Below are 23397 nucleotides of genomic sequence, written 5' to 3' on the forward strand. Positions count from 1 at the left end.
ATGGGCTCCCTGGGAGTGACGAGTAAGCCGAAACCTGAAGGAGGATGAGATTCAGGACATGGCACCATTTATGCCCATCAAACACAGACGCAACAACAACATGACACAGATACATCTAAGCACACAAATTTAGAAGTATTCAGAGGTGGTGAACTAGCAAATGTAACTAAAGTTCAACAATGCAGCATTGAGTGAGAGAAAGCAAGAAACAGAGAGAAATTTAGAGCACAATACTACTTATGCAAATTAAATACACTCATCATATATTGTTCAAGAACACAGACATATCTATACAACTTGTTTAAAAGCAGTAGCCAGAAGCAGTAAACTCGACGTGTATATAATGATGTGGTTAAAGTTGAAGAACATTGTGTGAGTTAAAAAAGTTGGAAAGAGGTGAGATTTAGAGCAGAATAGCATTTATGCGAGTCAAACACACACAGTTCCACCACCGTCATGCAAGTTTGAGGACACAGAGACACTGAAGCAAATACACCAGAGGAACACATGTTAAATGTGCTTGAGCGGGTGTCCATAGTTGAGAGAAGGAAGATGGGGGATAAATAGATAAAATGAGAGAGAGGCTCCACACGAAGCAGTGACACAGCATACTGAGAACGGAGGAGTTCGATGCACTCAAGGCTGTTCACTGGAGTTTTCCCTCTTCCTACTCTGCACACTTTCCCTGCATAACCTCATTCCCTCCCAGGACTTCTGCTGACAACTCCTGAGATGCCGCTGAGGTCTGAATCTCTGTTTCGACTTCATTCGTGCACTTCAGACAGGGATGGCCAACCATCTCCTGGATGACTCCTGGGCAACTCGCATCCCTCAAGTCCCTACCAGATCTTGAATCCCAACCTCCGCACCTGCACCGCTTCCCCGAGTCCATCTGTTCTCTGTCCTTGGTGCTGAAGACCGAACCCACCCAGCTGGCCTCTGTCCTTGGTGCTGAAGCCAACACAGCCCTCCTCTTCCGTCGGCTTTCCGCTGTCCTTGGTGCTGAACCGCAAGACCAGCACTTCCTTCCGCTCCCTCTGCGCCCCCTCTGTCCTTGGTGCTGAACCCCATGCACAGGACTTGCCTTTGCTCCAGCAGGGCCCCCCTGCCCCGTCCTTGGTGCTGAATGTCTAAAACTGAACCAGCAGCATCTGGTGGTTATATGCAGAGACGAGGGAGGGGAAGTGTGGACACTGATGACCAGTGTTGCCAGATGCTGGGGCAGACCCCAGGTCTAACTGCTCAGATGGCTGGAGTCTGACCCCAGGTAGCAGGGCTCCAGAGCCCATGCTCTTGTCTGCTGGAATGGACAACAGAGCAGATGCCCAAGAACTGCAGAGGCCTTCGCTCTGCTGCATGCTGCCTCCCCCTCCTTCCTGTTCCCTGTTGGGTTCTGAGCTTCTGCCCCGCCTGCAGGGGTGCTGGGCCGGTGCTGGGCTCTGCCGACCCCCAGACTCACTTCTGTTTTAGCTTCATGATATCCTCAGCGTTGGGAAGGCAATTTGTCCAGGGCAGGGTCCCGTAGAGCCACTTCAGCAAACAGTAGCCCAGGGTCTGCAGGTCGCTGCGGCGGGAGGGCCCTGGGAAAGGAGGGGAAGAGGTGGCAGTTCAGTCTGGAGGTTCCACTCACTGACACGTCCATCCCCTTCCTTTCCCTCTCTCACTGACTCAGCCATCCAAACATATGGGCTCTCATCTGTTTACTCACTTTTCATTCGCCTACTCACTCTCTCATGAGTCTCTCAGTTACTCTCATTTACACTCTCTCAGCCATTCCTTCATCCCTGCTTTCACTATCTCGCTCCTCGTAGAGAAAGCCTGTCTCCATGGTCCTGAACCCCTTCTCATGCCTCTTACCGCATCCCTTGTGCAGGTCCATGCTAATGAACTCAAGGTCCCCCTCGTGTGGGCTCCTGCTGCCTTCTACGTAGGCCACGTGTTTGCCGCCTGGGGAATAGCGGAAGGCGAAGCCGTAGCCTGCCAGGGTCACCTGTGTGGACACAGGGAGAAGCTGTACAGTTTGGAGGTCAGGAGCTCGGACTGTGGGGTCAGACATTTCAATCGTGGGTGCAACTTGAAACAACCAAATACCGAACAGTACAGAAGGGTGAGAACTGAAAAGAACTCAAACCGCCATCCCTGTCACTCCCCAGCCCTCTGAGCCCACAGGCCAGAAGTAACCAATAATACTAGTTTCCTATGTGTTGTTTCAAATAGTTTTAAGTAACTGGTAAACACATGTGAACGAGGATGTGGCTCTAGTCTTCCAGAGACGGAGGACACTATACCTCCTGTCGGACACCCAGCTTTTTGCACTTTAACAGTGGTTCAGGATATTCACTCTGGATCCTGAATCTGAACTTCCAGACCTGCAGCCTTCTTGCGGCCATTTGCCCGCTGTCCTTGGTCTGAACACTGCCCCACAACTCCCTAACTCACGGGGACACTACCCATGGTGCTGAATTCCTACCGTGGCTCCCTTAGCGTGACTCTTGTGTCTGGCCACCTGCTGTCTGTGCCTGTAAAAACCGAGAGCTGCACTTGTGTGAGAAAGCCTGTCTCCACGGTCCTGAACCCCTTCTTTGGCCTCTTACTGAATCCCTTGTGCAGGTCCCGCAGCTCTCTGGACCAGATTCAGATGCCAGCTTGGCCGTTTAGTGATCACACAACCTTGGGCAAGTTATGAAACTTCTCCGTGCTTTAATTTCTCCATTTGTGAAATGAAGACAATAATAGTCCCCATCTTGCAGGGCTGCTATGAGGCTAAACTGAGTTTAGAACAAAAAGTAAAGTGTGCATCCACCAGACACACACAGTTAGCCATATCTGCTTTTTAATGGCTGCATATAGTGGACAACTGTTGGTTTTGTCCATGTGAGACCTATATTCTTTCCTTCTGGTCAATGTGATAGATAATCTTACGTGTCAACTTGAGTGAGCTACGAGGTGCCCAGACATTTGGCTAAACGTTATTCTAGGTGTGTCTGTGATGGTGTTTCCGGATGAGGTTCACATTTAAATTGGTAGACTAAGTAAAGGAGACTGCCCTCCCTAACGGGGATGGCCCTCACCAGCCAGCTAAAGACCTGAATAGAACAAAAAGGCTGAGGGAGGGGAAGGTCTCCTGCCCGACCGCTTCAGCTGAACATCGGTCTTTTCCTGCCTTTGGACTTGAACCGGAACACTGGCTCTTCTTGGCTCCCGAGCTGCCAGCTTTCATACTGGAATTTACACAGCAAACTCTCCTGGTTATCAGGCCTTTGGACTCTGACTAGAATTATACTATCAGCTCTCCTGGGTCCCCGGCGTGCCAACTGCAGATCTTGGGCCACTCGACCTCCATCATCATGTGAGCCAATTCCTTATAGTAAATCTCTTTACACACACACACATTCTGTCGGTCCTGTTTCTCTGGAGAGCTCTGACTAACACAGTTCTAGGATTTTTCTCCGGGGTCACCCCTCTCCAGCTCTCAGTTCCTATGACTGAGGTGGGGCTCACCCATTCTATTTCCACCAGGGTTGCTAAGCTGAGGGGATTTAAGCCTGATTTGCCAGCAGTGATGGTGTCACCATGAGGGAAGAGAGTCTGCCTGACAATGAGCAATGCAAAAACAAGAAAGACTCCAGGGATGGAACAGCCAGTTTCCCAATGACATGGTTTGAGTTCCTAGATTCAGCCATGCCTGAAGCCAGTGAAGTCCTGGATTTTTCTACTCCATGGACCAATAAATTGCACTCCCCACTTCTTAAGCTTTTTTTTTTTTTTTTTTTTTGCTTAAGCCATGTTAAATTAGGTTTCTGTCATTTGCAACTGAAAGAGTAATTAGAATTTACCTTAAGATACTATTTAATTAGTACCCTACTGGGAGTATATATTTAAGGTTTTCCCAATCAGTGTTGTCAGGAACATTTTGTACATATCTTTGAACAGTCTTATGAATATATGGATAGGATACATACCTAAAAGAGGAACTGGTGGATCAAAACATATGCATTTAAAATTTTGACTGCTATATCCAAATCACCTTCCAAAGAGGGTGCCCAATTCACACTTCCAACAGTATGTAAAGAACTCCTATTTCCTTACATCCTTCTGAGCAATAGACATTATCATTCTTTTCAATCCTGTCCACCCAAAGGGTGAAAAATAGTATGTTTCAATTTTCATTTCTATGATTATTGGGGAGGCTGAGCAGCTTTTCACATATTTAACTAACCTGTGGATTTCTTTTTCTATGAACTGCTTTTCCTATCCTTTGTCTATTGTGCTACTAAGTTGCTTATCTCTTATTTATTCAAAGGAGCTCTTTATATATGATGGATAGCAATTCTTTGTCTGCAGTAAGCATTGTGAAATACATGGAGGTTTTGAGACAGATGAGATCCTGAGCCCAGAGAGTCCCCAGGGTAGGGAGGACTGGCTATTACCTGGCTCCGGTCCTCTGGATTTACAAAGATATTTTCAGCTGTCACATTTCCATGAACGTACTCATTCTCATGGAGGAACTCCAGGGCATCCAGCTGGGGGAAGAAAGCAAGCGTTGCAAGGAGTAGCATGACTGACACTGACACAAAGAGGCCCGGTGAAGGGACCCCCACTGTTAGGGCGGCGTTTGTGGCTCGTGACTGGGGGTGGGGTTAAGACTGACCAATTCAGAGTGAAGCATTAGGAAGCCCACCTGACAGCCCACCTGAGCTTATCTTCTAATTAGGCTCTTAAAAAATTCAGCATTGAAGCTAATATTTGGTTTTCCAACTATCTCTTGTATCTATTTCTTAGCTGATTCCAAACTCAGGAGGGGAAGAAGTTGGCGAGTGAGTGTCCTCCCGCAAAAATAAAAACCAACAGCCATGTAGATCAAGGAGTTGCTCTCATTTCTCCTAGAGAGCAGAACTAAATTTCGCGAAGCAATTTTAATTTTTCTCTCTAGCTCTGACTTTTCCACTGAGCTCCAGACTCATCTATTGAACTGCCTAGGTGTTAGTTACATCCTCGTTACATCCCCAAGCCTCCTGCCACCCCAAGGCTTAACTGTTCACCAAATTCTGCTTGTTTTAAAAACACCCCCATCCCCACAGTCTGGCCTCTCCTCTGGCTTCGTCCTCTCTCATGTTGACTTCACCTGGCCTCCATCTCAACCCCTACAGTCTGTCCCCACCTGTCCCACAGGGTCTTTCTGCACCCAGAGCTGACCCTGCCCCTCCCCAGCTCCCAATCCTCCCATGGCTCCCCAGTGCCCTCAGGACAGAGTCCCAGCTCCTCAGCTTGGTGTCCAAGGCACTGCATGATCTGGTCACTGCTGACCTCTCCACACCAACCTCATCTCTTCCCCTTTACACTTCCACATGTCACACTGCAGACACTCTGAGCATAAAGACTTTCGGGACTCACCTAATACGTCACCCCCATCGCTCCAGCAACTTAAACTGGGTCCCCTTATTCTCCATCACAGCGGGGGGACGTTTCTATTTAGAGCACTTTTCAAATTTGTGCAATTGTTTAATTTAACATCATCCTCTCCCAATAGACATAAAAACCACGTCTGGGCTGCTCCCCACTGTGCTCCCGGCCCCTGGGATAGCGTCTGACACCCAGCAGGGACCTGATCGGTATTTAAGGAGAGGATGCGTGAAGGAGTGAATGACTGAGCAAATGCCTTATGCTCTCCCTCCCACATGAGCCTTTGCCCAAGCTACATCCTTGGCCTGGAACATTCTCCCCACCTGTCCCCAGTCCCACTCTACCCAGCACCTTTCTATTTCCAATTCTCGGCTTTGAAACAACCTCCACCAGGAAGCCCGATTGAACCCCTCGATTTGAGGCTGGGGCCCCAACCCTCGCGGCCTCCTGAACGCCTCTCCTGGTACGCTTGTCGCTCTGGTTCTAATGGCTGGTGCTCCCCTGTGTCAGTCGGCGTGGCAGCCCCCAGTGCCCAGAGGGAGGCGCGGGCTAAATCAATCAATGAACAGACAGACTAACAAGCGAGGACCCGGGGCGCCACCCCCTGGACTGGAGCCAGCGACTCTCAGGAACATACCAGCCGGCAGGCCATCTGGAACACAGACCTCACCGACATCACGTGCTTTGGGTTGTCATCCAGGGCCGACTGAAGGCTCCTCCCCAGGCTGGGGAGCACCAGGAACCTGGAAGACAGGAGTATCCCAGGAGGCGGGAGAGATGAGCAGAGGACGCGGAACACAGGCCACCAAGGATGGCCGGTGGCTGGGCGGCTACAAGGTCCTGGTCCCGGGTGAGATTAAGGGTTCTGACTGGCAGGGGGTCAGCCTGGCTCAAAGCTGGGGAAAAGAAGGAGGCAACTCACTGGCCAGTGGCTCCAGGGTCCCGACCATGCCCAGGCACACGACAGGGACAGAAAGAAAGGGGCCAGCGGTCGGGGGGAGGCCGCAAGGGAGGGGACTCACCTGTATTTGTCCTGGTGCACGCCAAACCCGACACAGGTGGGGACAGCCAGCAGGGGCGCCGAGTACAGCTTCTTCCACTTGTTCACTGCAGAGGTAGGGGCCTGAGGCGTTAGAGCCCACCCGGTCCCAGCCCGCAGGGGACAGCACCCCGTGCCCAGACCAGAAGCAGGGCGTGCCCCAGCCCAGGCCAGACGGAGTCTCTGGCCGGAGACGCCATCTCTGTGGGTGGGTGACAGTGAGGGGGGTGGTGATGGCGTGGGCGTGGCTGACCCCTGAATGTGTGCACTTTACGTTTGCAGGTGACGGTGTGGGGGGGGGAACGTGGGAGAAAGCACAGACAAATCCAGAGTGAGTGGAAGAGAGAACAACAACACAACGGCTTCTGAATTCACGCGTATAGCTAATAAGATCAGGAAATGTCTGAGGTGGTGTCGCTAGATGTCTGTCCATCTCCCAGGGTCTCAGCCGGGCAGCACAGACCCAGCGGTGTGCTGATAAAGTTTAATGACTTGCTGCCCAGGGGAAAACGGCCCTGATTTGTAGTATTTGCTGATTTCTGTGGCGTGAGTACCTCCCACGATGGCAATTTCAAGCTACCAGTGTGAGATGAGGGAATGCGGAGTTGGGAAGAAATGTGGCACCATGCCAGCATACAGTATTTTCACCAAACAGACACAATGAGCGTAAACCACCTCGAGTGCGGATAACAGAAAATGCGGACAAAAAATTAGGAAGCGATGGTTTTGAGTATCTATTATCCTTGTTCTTAATATAATTTGTTTGGTTATAAGTTGAAATAATTCATTTTTTATAATGGCTATGTTTGACAACTGCCTCGTGGTATTTCTGAATATTTACTACTCGGCTCTCAAGAGCAGGTACGAGCTGGCCTCAACCCATGCTGTCTGTCCCCTGAGGCCTGAGGCCCGAGAGGTGACGGGAGCAAATCTGGGCCTTTAATTTAATCCCTTCCCACGCCTTCAGGGAGAAGCAAGTTCTTTGGACCAGGCTGGTACCCCCGGCTCTCTCCCCCTTCCTGCTTGCCAGCGGAATACCTTGCAAAGGCTTGGCGGCCCGCTGGAAGAAGTTCTGCTCATTGAACAAGCGCCCGTCTTTGGCATCCTAGTGGGGGACAGGAGGGGGAGGAGGTTGTCACACTGGGACCTCGTAGACAAGGGCTCCCAGGTCATTACTGGCCATGTATCACCCCAGGGTAACGCCAGCAACAACCCAGGTTCCCCGTCAAATCCCGCACATCAGAACCAAATTCCCCAGGGGGCGGCCCACAAACACGCGTCAGAGACTTCGAGTTATCTCCCATTGCCCAGGTTCCTTTTCTTTCTTTTATGATAGGACCCACAAGTTCTCCCTAGACACATGGCCTTCAGCTAAAAACTACATTTCCCAGCTTCCCCTGCAGTGAGGAAGGACCACATGACCAAGTTCTGGCCAATGAGGACATGAACAGAAGAGATATGGGCAACTTCCAAGTTACAAGTTACACTCCTGAAGGGCTGGGGCAGGCTATCCTCTTCCTCTCCTCACATTCCAGTTGGCTAGAATGCAGATGAGATGGTGGGAGCTGGAGCAGCCATCTCAGCCCAAGAGATGGAGGTTATGGGTTGAGGATGCTGGAGCAACAAGGGAGAAGGAAAGTGGGCCCCTTGTTTTTGGAACCATCGTATCAGTCCTGGACCAGTGCCCCAGACTTTTAAGTGAAAGAGCAATAAAATAGTATTTTTGCTTAAAGTATTATTAATATTGGGTCTTTTTTTCTGGCAGTCAAACCAAATATTTTAATTAAATAAAACTAGTACAGCTGGGTTTTTTGTTTGTTTGTTAGAAAGACTGGCCCTGAGCTAAGACCTGTTGCCAATCTTCCCCTTTTTTGCTTGGGGAAGAGTGGCCCTGAGCTAACTGTGCCAGTCTTCCTCTACTTTATATGTGGGATACCGCCACAGCACGGCCTGATGAATGGTGTGTAGGTCCGCGCCCAGGATCTGAACCTGTAAACCCCAGGCTGCTGAAGCGGAGTGCACACACTTAACCACTACGCCACCAGGCCGGCCCCTACAGCTGGGTTCTTAAAAACAGGGTCAAAGAGAGCTAGTCTCAACTCCCAGCTCTGCCATTCATTCATTCTTTCTACAAAGCAACTTGCATGCTGGGTGCCGCTGGGCAAGTGACCGAGTCCCCGTTTCCTCATCTGTTAAACGGGGAACACAGTAACCACCCCACAGGCCTGCCTGTGAAACTCTTAGCCCAGGAGCGGGCAGAGAACAGGCTCCCAAAAGCAGGTGCTGTCACTCATCGGTGAGCCTGGCTCCGGAGCCCTCTCTCGGAACCACTCACACAGCCTCCATGCGGGGCCGAGGGAAGGCACCAGCCCAGCTGTCCCCCTTTCCCAGGGCCTGAGAAAATCTGAGTAAATGAAAGGAAGAAAACAAAAGTCACCCCTAATCCCAGCACTCAGGGCTGGCGAGGAGGCTCCTGAGCAGGACGATGCTCTGGACGATGCACGTCCTCTGTGCTGGAGGATGCGACTCGCCCACCTGGTCGCTCTCCCTTTCCCGGTTTATTTGTGCCTTTTGGCCCCCTCGAGTGCGTGTTTCCTGTATGTGAAGGTCATGCGTGATTTCACTGACTCCTCCCGTCTGACTGGCTCTCTGCTGGATCCCGACAGCAGCACGGTAATACACAGTAGGCGCTCCATAAAGACGGACTGTGAGGCTGGAGGCAGCGGGCAAGTATTGCTGGCTCCACCTCACAGAGGAGGGAACAGCCCTGAGAGAGGCGCGTGCCCAGATGGCACAGCCAGAGAGCACCCGAGCCGGGGCCTGGGGGTGGGTCGACTGTAGCTTCTGAGGGACCCCCACGTGACAAAGAACCTGAGGCCAAAGGGACACCTGCCCCGCCCAAGGTACCCCTGCTCCTTGCAGGCCAAGGCCATGCTCCCCCACCCATCCCAGCCATGGAGGAGCTTGGAGGTTGAGGACGCATATGCCAAAGCCCCAGCCCCTGCTGCACCCCCAGCCACTCACCAGTTTAAGGGAGAACCTTTGCTTCTGGGAACTTGACTCGCGGGCGAAGGTGGAGACGGGCTCCGCTGTGGACGGACAAAACGAGCGAGGTGACCATCTGGGAAGCTGAGTCTCTGTCCCCAGACTGCCCAGGAACGAGCTCAGTTCTGGTTCCCTGGTGCCCACACACACGGCCAAGTGCATTCTGGCTGAAAAGACCTGCTCCTTCCTGTTTTCCAACAGGTTTTTTCTCTCGCTGTTTACATGCAGCTGTGCAAGAAGGGTCATTAACACGGCAGGCCCGAGCCTGCTGTCCTTGGAGGGGCCTGCTCGCAGGGCTGGCCCTCGGCTGACGTCTGCGGATCTGGATTTCTGGAGGGTTCCAGCATTCCCTGACCAGTAAGAGGGCCCCCCTGTGCCCAACCTGTTATGCTGAGCACCTGCTTTCTTTGGGACTCTGGAATTTGGGTACGTGCCAGAATTTATTTACAGACATGCGTTAAGTGGTGGATGCGGATCCCCTTTGAGGAAGGACTCGCTGCCCTGGCCCCCCCCGCCCGGCTGGGCGAGTGGCTCACAGGCAGCCTTCAGCCGGCCAGGGAGCCCCTCTGCTGCACGTCTGGGGGTGGCCCATGTCCAACGGCTGATGGAGGGGGATATAAAGGTCCCGCCATGCTGGCCCAACACGGAAGCATGCTGCAGGACCGCTCCTGCTCCGAGCCCCATGCGGCCAGCTGAGATGTCCCAGGGCAGCACCAAGGCTCTATTTCTCCCTGTGCCCCGCCACTTCCTTTATTTTTTTTGAGGAAGATCAGCCCTGAGCTAACATCTGCTGCCAATCCTCCTCTTTTTGCTGAGGAAGACTGGCCCTGAGCTAACATCCGTGCCCATCTTCCTCTACTTTATACGTGGGACGCCTGGCACAGCATGGCGGGCCCAGTGGTGCCATGTCCGCACTCGGGATCCGAACTGGGGAACCCCAGGCCGCTGAAGCGGAACATGTGAACTTAACCGCTGTGCCACTGGGCCAGCCACTAAATTAAACTTTATTGTAGGTATGTACGTACCTATGGGAAAAACCAGTATGTATAGGATTCCATACTACCCGTGGGTTCAGGCACCCACTGGGGGTCTTGGAACGTATCCCCCATAGATGAGGGTGGGAGTCCTGTACATAAAACGAGCTCCAGGGGATCCGTGGGGGACCCCTCAAAAGGGGAGGTGACCATCCTCCCAGAGCAGTGGAAACTGAGGAACGAGGAGAGGCTTGGGGGCTGCTGTGGGGAGATGGGTCGGGGGCGTTAAGGGCCCGCAGGTGGAGAGAACCAACAGGGGGAGTCTTTGTGGATGGGATTAAATTAAGGATCCTGAGATGCGGGGATTGTCCTGGGTCATCCAGGGGGCCCTAGGGTCACTGAAACTGAGGACGAAGGAGTTAAAATTTCCCCGCTTTGGGGTGAGACCATGTCTGGTACCCACAAGGCTCACGTGGGAAAGAAAGTAAATAAAGTTTCTGAACTTGCTTTGCAGACCAGCAGGGGGACCGCTGATAAGATGGGAGCTCTCTGACAACCCTCTGCCTGACGAAGCTTCACGCAGGAGCCCCGAGAAGCTGGGACGACCGACTGTAAAGTTCAGACATCACAGATTCAGAAGCCCCGCCCCCCGAATTTGCATGTGCTCCCCCTCCCCGTCTACTTGCTTTGGAAAAACACTCAGAACTGCATGTAGGCACGCCAATCAATGACCAGCAGGGAGGACAACTTGTTAGTAGAAAATTTATACCCTCTGAACATAATCCTCTGAAACAGCTCTTTCTGTCTCAGACAAAGAAGTAACTGGTGTTTTCTCAGATTCCTCAGGAATGTCACATCCAGCACATCCAAACTTTTTTGTCTATAGGAAGGCACCCAGTGTTCTGCAGTCACCCACCACCTGACACTCCTGAGCCCTCCCCAACCCGTCTGCCTTATATAAGTCGTTTCCAATCCGCTCCCCTTTAAGATGGGTTTTTCCCAGACGACGGTCCGCCATCTCCCGATCAGCTAGCTCATCGCTTAACAAAGTTCTTTATCACTGCCTGCTCGGTCTTTCATCTTGCGGCGAGCAGATCGAGCCTTTGCTCAGTAACGTAGTCACAAGGGTCCTTACGAAGGGAGAAGCAGAGGGAGGGTGGGCTACAGAGGAGGAGCCGACGCGATGATGGAAGCAGAGACTGGGGTGACGAGCTCTGAAGCGGGAGGACGGGGGGGGGCGCGAGCCAAGCGACGTGGGCAGCTCTAGAAGCTGGAGAAGGTGAGGAAACAGATTCTGTGCTGGAGCCTCGAGAAGGAACCAGCCCCGCTGACGCCTTAACTTTAGCCCCGAGAGACTGATTTTGGATTTCTGACCTTCACAACCGGGAGAGAATAAATGTGTGCTGGCTTAAGCCACTAAGTTTGTGGTCAATTGTTACAGCAGCCGCAGGAAACTAATACAAGCCCCAAACTTCAACCCCCAAGGGCACAGACCTGGAGGGCGGGCCTGGACTTGAACCTGAGCTGCTGCTCACGCCGACTCTCCAAGCACAGCAGGGCGAGCAGCTGCCTGGACCCGTGTGGCTCTCCCAGACTGCTCCAGGGAGACCAGGACGGCACCGTAATTCAGTATTTGCCAAAGGAAAAGAGAGTGCCAACTCTGAGGGCTGTTACGGGAGTAAGATGAGCTAATAGATGGCGAGACCTTAGGGCGGGCACAGAGCGGGCCAAAACTGTCAGCCGCTGTCATCAAAACCACAGTTTTGGTCGCTGCTGTTGTCTTACTGTTACTGTTTTAAATGACAAGACAAACTCCACCACGTCTTGACTGGGGCAAGCTGGCAGGAGGGAAGGGCACTGTGCCCTGGGCGATGGCACCCTGAGGGGCACCCAGATGCAGCTCCCCTCCCCCACGGTGTCCCTTGCCCAGCACCTGCGCTTGGCACCCGGCAGGTGTCTGCTGAGGAATGAATGGTGCTGGCAGCCGGCACTGGGAGGGGTTTGTCGTTTTTCCTGAGACACCAAAAGTACAGCCATTCCACCCAGAGTGTGTCCTTCCTGCGCTCCCATTGTCGCTTTCTGGTGTGAGGCCCTGTGTGGTTTCTTTTTCCAGATGGTTCGCTCTGTCTGTCTCCTTTCTCCCCTTCCTTCCCTGCCTTCTTGGTCTCTCCCCACCCTTCTCTCCCCCCAACATCTTTCTGGCTGTTGATTTTGCCCCTTTCCCTTTCTCCTCCTTCATCTCATTCCTTCTCACCCTGATTCCTTCCTTTTCTCTCCCCCTCCCTCTCTCTCGTTTTCTCTCTCTCTCGTGGTGTAATGATTGAGAAACCAGACCACCCGGGTTCAAATCCCAGCTCTGCCACTTCCAGGCTGTGTGACCTTGGGCAAGTGGCTTCCCCTCTCTGTGCCCCAGTTGTGCGATGGGGTAACATGAGCACCTCCCTCAAAACGTGGCTGGGAACAGTAGGTGGGTTAATACATAGTGAGCCTGGAACAGCGCCTGGCACAGAGTGAGCGCTCCCTAGTGTTCCTTCACGCTCTCCTCTCTCCCCCACCTCTCCCTCTCTCCTTCCTCCCTGCCCTCTGTCCCGCCATTATTCACGCTACCTACCCCTGCCTCAGAAGAACCCTTTAGATCTTCTTCTTTCCAAGCTCTTTGCCTCCCTCCCCTCATCATTTGGGACCGAGAGCCCCAGGAGGCAGGCGGGGCACAATCCCTCACTTTTCCAGCAGGGACACTGAGGCAGAACTGCTTGCCAGGCTCACTCAGGGCTGGAGCCAAGTCCCGACTCGGCCCTGGGTCTGTCTCCAAGGCAGGCTGCCCAGCTCTCCTCCTCAGGCTCTAAGGCAGAGATGGCCACCCGGGGGCCTGAGGCCCAACACTGGTCTCCTCTGCATCTGGCTGGCCAGCACTTCCAAATCCAAGATTTCCTACCAAAATCCAGATTTCTGGCTTTTTCTGAAAACTTGGAGGATCTCTGGAGCCAGACCTCTGGCTAGTTACTAACATCTCTGGGATTCACTTTCCTCATCTACAAAATGGGGATAATGACAGTGCTGACGTCACAGGGCTGTCACGAGAACTATCTGAGTTAAGGACAAAGCAAACACACATCCAGGTAAAAACTCACACACGGGTGTTCACAGCAGCATTATTCACCACAGCCAGAAGTGGAAATGGCCCAAACGCCCACCAACTCATAAACGGATGAACCAAACGTGATACACACACACCCTGGAATACTATTCAGCCGTGAAAAGGAATGAAGTTCTGACATGTGGTACGACGGGGATGGACCTTGCAAACCTCATGCCAAGGAAAGAAGCCAGACGCAAAAGTCCACAGACTGTATCCCTCTGTTTATGTGAAATGTCCAGAACAGGCAAATCCACGGAGACAGAAAGTAATTAGTGGTTGCCTGGGGCGGACGAGGGGGGGCGGGGAGGTGGGGGGGGAGGGGGGCGGAATGAGAGTGACTGCTAATGGGTACAGGGTTTCCATCTGGGGGGATGGAAATGTTATGGAATTAGATAGCAGCGAGGGCTGCACAGCATTATCGTGAATAAGCTAAAACCCACTGAACTGTAGACTTTAAAACAGTGAATTTTGTGTTACATTAATTTTATCTCAATTTGCAATTAAAACATTGCAAAAATCCCTACAAATTTACACAGAGCACTTAGAACAGGGCCTGACCTTGAGGAAGCACTCAGGAAATTTGAAGCTGATTAACACACACACTTCCAGCACAGTTATTATCTTCTTCCTTGTAACAAGGTGTCTGACTCCATTTCTCGAGGTGCAATATCATCCGTCTCAACATTCAAACCAAATGTTTTGGGGTGAGCATCCATCCTATCTCCGCAGGGCAGACAGAACGATCATCATGGTCCTTACCATTCGGCCACACTGGGCCTGCACTCCCACATGCCAACAGCAGGGGGAGCTGAACAAGAGCGCTCGCTTTACCCAGGGCACATGCTCTCCAGTTAGCCACAGTCCCCACCACTCTCAACTGCCTTACCCCCTCATTTACTCTACCTGCCCAGTCCCTGCAGGTGAGTAGGTTTGCAGTCCCAAGTCTATGAGTAAGATGCTGAGAGGCAGGTAGCAGCTGGGATATGACTGCCATTTCCATTCTCAGAAAGGGGGTCCCCGCCCCTTGCCCTGGCTCCAAGATGGCCCGGCTCGGCACAGCACCTGCCCGCCTGTGGACAGAGTGTACCTTCATAGAGGATGCCCTGGTCATTCCTGGTCTGCAGGGATCCCAGCTTCCAGTGCCGCCCACTCTTGTCCGTCAGCACCGTCCCCGTGGGCAGGGCCTCAAGCGAGATGGTCACTCGGCTCCGCTTCAGTGTCTGAGGGCTTCGCTTGGTTGTCTGCGGGCTGCTTTTGGGGGTTGGGGGTTTGCTCCGGGACCCTGGGGGATGGTCAGAATAAAGAAAAAGTGGCATCCGGGAGAAAAGAGTTGGATGGGTAATGAGATAACACTCATCACACTGTTTATTCATTAGTCATTCAACAAACACTTCTTGGGACCTTGAATGGGTCAGGTCCTTGTGTGACAAAGCTGGGGAATCACAGATGAGTCAGACTTGGGGCTTTCCCTCAAATTTGAGGAGCCCTAAATTTGGTGGGGAGTCTGACCTGGACACAGCCAGTCAGAACGGAGTCTGAGATAAGGCAGTACAGAGGTATAAGAGAAAGAGACTGACTGTGCCTAGAGAAATCAGGGGAGGCTTTCTGGAGGAGGGGATATTTGAATTGGGTCTTGTTGGGTGAGTAGGAGTTTGCCAGAGGGCAAAAAAGACATTCCAGCATTCAACCAAAAACATCTTGCCAGGGACCTGGCCTTGTGCTGAGTAGGAAGAGGGCCAGGAAATTTGTTAGACTCTGGCCCTGCCCCTGAGGGGCTCCCAGACTGGTAAGAGAATGGGGCAGTGAGGTGGGAGACAGACATGGCCACAGGAAAAGATACTACCTATTCTATTCTTCCCACCCACCATCCACCTAAGGCACAGAATGGCAAGAGGCAGGGGTGCCTGGAGGATGACAAGGGACAGAGGAGATGCCGAGGGCTGTGACTTGAGATCTGAGGGCCAGGCGGGAAGGAGATGGGCACACGGTCTCAGGCCTCCCATGCTCACAGGCTGGCACGGGGCACACACATGAGTCAACCTGGTCCCTGCCTACAAAGGACTCTCAGTCCAGCAAGTGAGGCAGAAAGAGACATGGAGCCTGGGGGAGATGCAGCATTGGCACTGTGGGCGCCCGGATGAAGAGGACAAAGAGAGGTTCCGGAGGGAGACGAGGTGGCCTTGATCTAGCCACTGGCGCCCAGGAAAGGCTTCCCAGAGACCTGACCCTGAGTGTTGGAAAACTGACAGCATGCCAGGCAAAGAAGGCAGAGGAGAGTGTCCCGGGCAGACAGAGCAGACTTAGCAAACACCAGAAGCTGAAAACTCTAAGAAGTATTTGCAGAAAGGGAGTTTTCTGTGCACAGGGCTGTGGTGAGAGCTAAGACAGGAAGCAGACCACACAGAGCCTCGGATGCCTGGCTGAGGAGCTCGGACTGTGGGGTGATGGGAATGTAGAGGGCTGTGAGCAGGGAGGCGTGGGACCAGCTCTGGCTGTGTAGAGATGGACCGGAGGGGGAGCCCGGAGGCGGGTAGGCAGGGAGCATGCTGGGACGAGGGTCCAGGCAGAGGCAGGTGATGCCTGAGCAGGGGAGGGAGGCCCCAAACATGGTCAGATGACCCACCTTCTCCCCATCTCGAGCCAGGCCAGGGTGATCCCAACTCTCACCTTTGGGTCTCTCACAGGGACTCAGGGTATCTTCAGACCCAGAGCTGTCACCATCTGAGAAGAGGGATGACGTGGGAGAGGTGACACAGCCGGACCACTTTACTTTCTTGGGGGAGGTTTCCGAACTGGGGTTCCTCTCTCTCCTTGAGCCTGGAGAAAGGAAGACAGAACGCAGACAGGAGTCACAAAGGCCCTTCCAGGAACCATTAAGCCAGAAACCCTGAGGTCACACTCAAGCACTCTCTTCCTTTGGACTCTCACGGCCAATTCCTGCTTTTTCTGTCACCCAAGTATCTAAGGAAATGTTCCTTTGTTTTAGTTATTCTTTCCTCTACAGGCCTCTCTTTTATATCTTCTATCATCTTGATGCTCTGTGCTCTCTTCCAGGTAATTTCTTCAGATCTGTCTTCCAGTTCATTATTCTCCCTTCAGCTATGTCTAGTCTGCAGCTTAAACCATCCAGTGAGTGTCTGATTGCCATGATGAGATATATAGATAGATAGATAGATAGATAGATAGATAGATAGATAGATATTATTATTATTTTTGGGGGTGAGCAAGATTTTCCCTGAGCTAACATCTGTGCCAATCTTCCTCTGTTTTGTACACGGGGTGCCGCCATAGCATGGCTTGACGAGCGGTGTGTAGGTCTGTGCCCAGGATCCAAACTCATGAACCCTGGGCCACCAAAGCGGAGGGCGCAAACTTAACCACTACGCCACCGGGCTGGCCCCAACTTTTTTTATCGTTAGAGGTTTTCTTTGGTTCCTTTTCAATCTGCCTAGTCAATTTTAACTTACTTTTGTTCCTTCATTATTTTTTTAACTGCTTCTTTTATTTCTTTAAATATATTAAATGCGCTTTGTAAATTCTCTCAAACGCTTGCACGCACCTCACCCCTCCTCCAGGGAGGAGCTCAAAGGCCTGGTTGTTACCTCGGAAGGATGAAACAAGAGGTCTGACAAAGGTCTGGGGCGCCTCATGCTGCTCTGTGGGCAAAGGTTTTCCACAGTAGGGGCAGAATTTGAATGCCGCTTCAATGCTTTTGCCACAGTCTGGACAGAAGCTGATCATGCTGGAAAACAGAAGTGGTGGGAGGGAACAGGAAGCAGAAAGAAAAACTTAATCCACTGCCGCTGAGTACTCATCCAAGTTCCCCATGGTGACAAGATTGCAAAAGGGGGAAAAGTTATCACACCTGGAACACACTGTCTCGGGAAGTGGATACTTCTAGAACGTGTTTCACCCATTGCATCCAGCCTGGAGCTACCTGTCTCTCCCTAACGGCCCAGGGCAGGTACAAACCAGAACAGATGCAAAGCGAAACCAGAGAGCTCATGAAAGATAATTCCTTGAGGTCAGTGAAAGTTACAGAGGAGAACTGCTCCAGCCACAGAAGCGCTGAGGCTCTTCAAGGGTATTTGTGATGTTCAATTTTTGAATCACACGATGGGGATGGGAGAGACGGTGAATGCTCACCAAATATCCATATACTTCCCAGGCTCCCTTGCAGCTCGGTTTGCTACACAAACATGGATGGTACAGCCTGCTACACGTCTAGCCCATATGGGACTAATCTTATGGGACCACCATTGTATATGCGGTCTGTTCTTGACCAAAACGTTCTTATGTGGTGCACGACTGCACCTCTACAAATCAAAACCAGGAGGCAGGGGCCAGCTCCGTGGCCGAGAGGTTAAGTTCATGTGCTCCACTTCGGGGGCCCAGGGTTTTGCGGGTTTGGATCCTGGGCGCAGACATGGCTTATCAGGCCATTCTGAGGCAGCGTCCCACATAGCATAGCCAGAGGCACTCACAACTAAAAATATACAACTGTGTACTGGGGGGCTTTGGGGAGAAGAAGAAAAAAAAAGAAGATAGGCAACAGATGTTAGCTCAGGTGCCAATCTTTAAAAAAAAAACAACAAACCAGGAGGCAGCCCAGCGGCATAGTGGGTAAGTGTGTGTGCTCTGCTTTGGCGGCCTGGGGCTTGTGGGTTTGCATCCCAGGCATGGACCTACACATTGCTCACCAAGCCATGCTGTGGTAGGCGTCCCACATACAAAGTAGAGGAAGATGGGCACAGATGTTAGCTCAGGGCCAATCTTCCTTACCTCCTCCCCTGCCCCCCAAAAAGAAAAAAAAATCAAAACTGAAATCACACATAGAGCCTATGACAAATGAGGCTATGGCGGGTGTATCCATCTGCTCAGGCCGCTGCAACTAAATACCGTAGACTGGGGGGCTCCAACAATAGAAATCTGTTTTCTCACAATTTTGGAGAAGCCTGCGATCACGGTATCAGCCAGCTTGCTTTCTCCTGAGGCCTCTCTCCTCGCCTCCTCACTGTGTCCTCACAAGGCCGTCCCTCTGTCTGTGTTCCACCCTCTTCTTACAGGGACACCAGTCACACGGGGTTAGGGCCCTGTCTTAGTCTGTCTTGGCTGCTATGACAAAACGTCACAGTCTGGGTGGCTTATAAACAGCAGAAACTTCTTTCTCACAGTGCTGGAGCCTGGGAAGGCCAAGATCAAGGCGCCAACATGGCTGAGTTCTGGTGAAGGCCCTATCCCATGGTGTAGACTGACAACCTCTCCCTGTGTCCTCACGTGGTGGAAAGGGCCAGTGAGCTCTCTGGGGTGTCTTTTATAAGATTCCTAATCCCATTCAAGAGGGGTCCACCCTCACAACCTAACCACCTCCCAAAGGCTCTACCTCCTAACACCGGCACACTGGGCATTAGGTTTCAATATATGCATTTGGGGGGACACAAACATTCAGACCATAGCAGGCCCACCCTAACAACCCCATTTTAACTCAATTACCTCTTTAAAGGTCCTAACTCCAAATATGGTGACATTCTTTGTTTTTTTGGTGAGGAAGACTGGCCTTGAGCTAACATGTGTTGCCAATCTTCCTCTTGTTGCTTGAGGAAGATAGTTGCTGAGTTAACATCTGTGCCAATATCCCTCTATTTTGTATGTGGGACACTGCCACAGCATGGCTTCATGAGCGGTGTGTAGGTCCACGCCCAGGATCTGAACCCACAAACCCTGGGCCACCAAAGTGGAGTGCGAGAACTTGATCACGATGCCACCGGGCTGGCCCCAATGGTCACATTCTTAGGTACTTGGGGTTAGAGTTTCCACATGTGAATTTTTGCGAAACAGAATTCAGCCCATAAGAGCAGGATTAAACTATTTAACAAGTGAACAAGAGAAAAACAACAAGGATGACAGTGCAACAGGCACTTCCAATGATTACATTTTAAATAGCACGAGAAAAAATATACTTTATTTGTTCTTTATTCTAAGACTTAGCGTACAGAACCAATTCTAATCTGGAATATCAAAATAGAAGTCACAAGAAACTTGTGCTTGTGACTTCAGTTCACATTGCGAGAGAAAGCTCTTTCCTTTTTACTTTTACTTAGTTTTTTTTTTTTTTTGAGGAAGATTAGCCCTGAGCTAACATCTGCCGTCAAGCCTCCCTTTTTTTGCTGAGGAAGACTGGCTCTGAGCTAACATCTGCCATCAAGCCTCCCCTTTTTGCTGAGGAAGACTGGCCCTGAGCTAACATCCGTGCCCATCTTCCTCTACTTTATATGTGGGACGCTGCCACAGCATGGCTTGCTAAGTGGTGTGTAGGTCCGTGCCTGGGATCCAAACTTGCGAACCCTGGGCCACTGAAGAGGAACATGCGAACTTAACTGCTATGTCACCCGGCTGGCCCCATACTTTTACTTAGTTTTGACAAATAAAAACTGTATTTAAGAGCCGGCCCCAGGGCTGAGTGGTTAAGTTCGTGCACTCTGCTTTGGCGGCCCAGGGTTTCGCCGGTTTGGATCCTGGGCGCGGACATGGCATGGCTCATCAGGCCATGTTGAGGCAGCGTCCCACATGCCACAACAAGAAGGACCCACAACTAAAATATACAACTATGTACTGCGGGGATTTGGGGAGAAAAAAAAAACAGAAAAAAAAGAAGATTGGCAACAGTCAGTTGTTAGCTCAGGTGCCAATCTTTAAAAAAAAAAAACCAAAACTGTATTTAAGGTGTCCAAGTGATATTTTGACATATATGCACTGTGAAATGATTACCATAATCAAACTAATTAACATATCCATCACCTCCCACGGTTACCTTTTTTTTTTTCTGGTGAGAACACTTGAGATCTACTCTTTGCAATATACCATTATTTCCTACAGTCGCCATGCCGCACATCAGGTCTCCAGAACTCGTTCATCTCATAACTGAAAGCTTATATCTTTGATCACTATCTCCCTCTTCCCCCGCCACAGCCTCTGGTAACCACTTTTCTACTCTCTGTTATTACGAATTTGACTTTTTTTTCGATTCCACGTGTAAGCCAGACCCCGTGAGATTTGTCTTTTTGTGTCCCGCTAAGCCTGCTCACCCCTTTTTCCTTTATTGACTCTGAAGGTGAGTCTGCTGCAATTGCAAAAAACAGCAGAGTCCTTAAAAATCACAGGCTGTGGGCCCAGGTTGCCTGGATTTGAATTCCAGACTGGCTACATGCTGGGCACGTTCCCCCTAAGCTCGCTGTGCCTCAGTTTGCCCAGCAGTAAACGGCGGCTTCTAACAGGACCTACCGGACAGAGCGGTTGTCGAGGCCTAAATGAATACACTCCTATCGAGCGCTGAGAACAGGGCCCGGCCCAGGGCAAGCCTTTTATGTTCGTGGTTGTCATGAACACACCGCGCCCTGCAGCCCACTTATTATATTCCATTTGTTCACATGTCTATTCTTCCCTTGTCTCTTTCCGTGTCCTAAGTTCTGAGTCTCTCAGGACTTTCTGTTCCTTACAGAATCTCAGTGCTCGAAAAACACAGGCCGTCTAAATAGCTAGTGAACGAAATCTCAGCCAGGCGAGCAAACAGTTCCTCTTTCCCTCGGCCTGCAGAAGAGCAGAGACCACACCGTGGCGTAAAACGGCCCTTCTGAGATTTCACGCAAAGGAGTTGTATCAGATATCTCATTGCCAAGACTGTTGCCAAGGATCCTTTAGCCTCTAAGAAGTCTGTGTAACTTAATAATTTGTTGTCCCGGTAACTACATTTCAACAGACATCTCTATTTTCTCAAAGGTCTAAGCGCTGGTGAGCATTTTTGTTAAGCTTAGAGGGGTCACTGCCACGCCCTGATCAGGCCAAACCTGAAGGCCTTGTGTTGACACTGGAGCCACAAGATCAAAACTGCCCAAGGGATGGCTGCCCTGGAGAGCTGCTCCAGACTTGGTATTCGTGAGACACTTGTGTTCACATTAACCGACTGAGCTCTGGGGACTGCTGTTACTGTAGCCTAGCCTAGCCTAGTCTGACGAATACACTAAGACTTTCCCAGTTACTTATGTAAGTGAAAAGTTTGAAAATCAGTGGTGGTTTTAAGTGGCTTAGTTCTAAGTGGAACTTCCCAGGTGCCAAGTGCCCTTGGATCAAGATGGCCTCCAGAATGGCAAGTGTGGAACCCAGTGACCCTGACACGCCCGCCAGAACGTTCTGCCTGGGAGTGAAGTCTGAGAGCAGCAACACAGACGGGATGGAGCAGGAGCAGGCTTTTGGGAGGGGATGGTACCTTTATGGGGTCACGTTCCGGCCCTCAGATTCACTGGGCTGCAAACTCCATCTTAACAGTCCTGTAAGTGAAGAAAGGTGAAGACGCCGGCTCAGACTCACTTCCCGTGCAAGTGAAAGACAACGGTTAACATTTACTGAGCACGGCTATGGAGCCAGCACGTGCTGAGCTCATTCACTCAATCAGTAATTATTCACTGAACTCCCAACACGTGCCCACCACTGGGGATCCAGCAGCAAAGGAAACCACAGGCTCTTGACCTGAGGCAGCTCTCCTTCCAGTGGGAGAAGACGAGATGCTAAACAAATGAGCAAGTAACTGTTGAATAGGTCAGACGGAGACAGCGCCATAGCAAACGCTCAATAAACACAGATGGGAGAAGGGACTCTCAGAGCGCGGAAGCCACCTGTCCGAGGTCACGTGGCCAGTTCAGGACTTAAACTCAAGGCTCCGACACTCTCCGGCCAGGCTTTGTCATTCATTCGTCCATCTACTTCATTTACTCAACAAGAATCTACTGCACGTCTGCTATGTGTTGGGCATCGTGTCCCTCCGGGAAGGTCCTGCGACACAACACAGCGAAAGAGCTAAGGGCCAGACTCCACCTCGGCGCAGGAGGAACAGCGGTCTAGGTGACCGTGACTCCCCGCCCTCCGCGGAACCAAGGATGACGTAGCCAAGGTGGGACGTCTGTCAAACTCCCCATTAGCCCCGCCCACCTCCGTCTTAGCCACGCCCACCACTAACAGTCCGAAGCTGCCGCAAGGGCCGGCGGGTTATCCCGGCGACCAGACGCTTCCCATTCCACCCCCCGCCCCTGGGGACTCCGCCTCCCACAAAGGGTCGGGCTGAAGTCACAGGCACCCGACCAAACTGGGGACAGGAGAAGATCAGGACACCTTCCCCTGCTCACCTCGCCTTCCCCTCACCTCGGAACTGGGTGGGCGGGGCGGAAACCCAAATAACCGCGGCCACCCCCTCGGATCCTCCGTGGGGACAAGCACTCACCTTCTCAGCTGCCCCGCGGAAACTTCCGCCGAAGGGGAAGACGCTGCGCGCGCATCCTCTGCCCTAAGGCGGGACTACGCCCGCGCAGGCGCTGCTGACCTCCCGACGACTCCCCAGCTGTGCCTTTGTGGGAACTCCATTTCCCAGAGGCCTTCGCGGCAGGCCAGCCCTCTGACTCGAACCCGGGAGGGAGGGATTATTTCCTCATCGCCTACCCTCTTTGGAACGCTTCCTGGTTCTACTGCGCATATGCCAAGGTGGAGCCAATCGTAAGGAGGGATGAACTACGCAGCATCTCTCCTCCAATGAGACAGAGTTCTTATAATTTCTCCCGCGTCAGCCACGCCCTCTTACTTCCATGTGTCTTCTCAGGAATCCAATTTCCTCAACGCATTTCCATGGCAACCCTCTAGTTGTCACCTTCAGAAAAGGAAAAGCCTCCGAGTCTTCCAGAAAAGGCTGTAGAAGGCTGATTAGGTTGTCCTTCAACAGGGTAAAAGCTGGACTACAATACCCAGATGCCACC

General features: G+C 51.8%; 1 protein-coding gene across 6 annotated transcripts in view; it reads right to left on the reverse strand.

The window, feature by feature from the left end:
* VRK3 (VRK serine/threonine kinase 3) overlaps positions 1–23113 on the reverse strand; it is a 31730-nt gene extending 8617 nt beyond the window's left edge. The window contains exons 1-12 of one of the 6 annotated variants that reach the window (XM_014830310.3): positions 22872–23113; positions 21864–21924; positions 17203–17342; positions 16268–16417; positions 14688–14882; positions 9467–9531; positions 7481–7547; positions 6426–6510; positions 6041–6146; positions 4431–4523; positions 1858–1990; positions 1460–1580 (exon numbers count right to left, since the gene is read on the reverse strand). In XM_014830310.3, coding sequence (XP_014685796.1) covers positions 1460–1580; positions 1858–1990; positions 4431–4523; positions 6041–6146; positions 6426–6510; positions 7481–7547; positions 9467–9531; positions 14688–14882; positions 16268–16417; positions 17203–17341 — 1154 coding nt within the window. In that variant the 5' untranslated portion in view covers position 17342; positions 21864–21924; positions 22872–23113. Of the gene's footprint in view, positions 1–1459; positions 1581–1857; positions 1991–4430; positions 4524–6040; positions 6147–6425; positions 6511–7480; positions 7548–9466; positions 9532–14687; positions 14883–16267; positions 16418–17202; positions 17343–21863; positions 21925–22269; positions 22429–22776 lie in introns of those variants that run through there. The other 5 variants (XM_044758834.2, XM_014830312.3, XM_014830311.3 and 2 more) reach the window with 5 other exon arrangements.
* Between the last annotated feature and the right edge of the window lie 284 nt (positions 23114–23397).

Source organism: Equus asinus, chromosome 26 (assembly GCF_041296235.1).
Source record: "Equus asinus isolate D_3611 breed Donkey chromosome 26, EquAss-T2T_v2, whole genome shotgun sequence".
In the NCBI taxonomy this organism is placed as follows: Eukaryota; Metazoa; Chordata; class Mammalia; order Perissodactyla; family Equidae; genus Equus; species Equus asinus.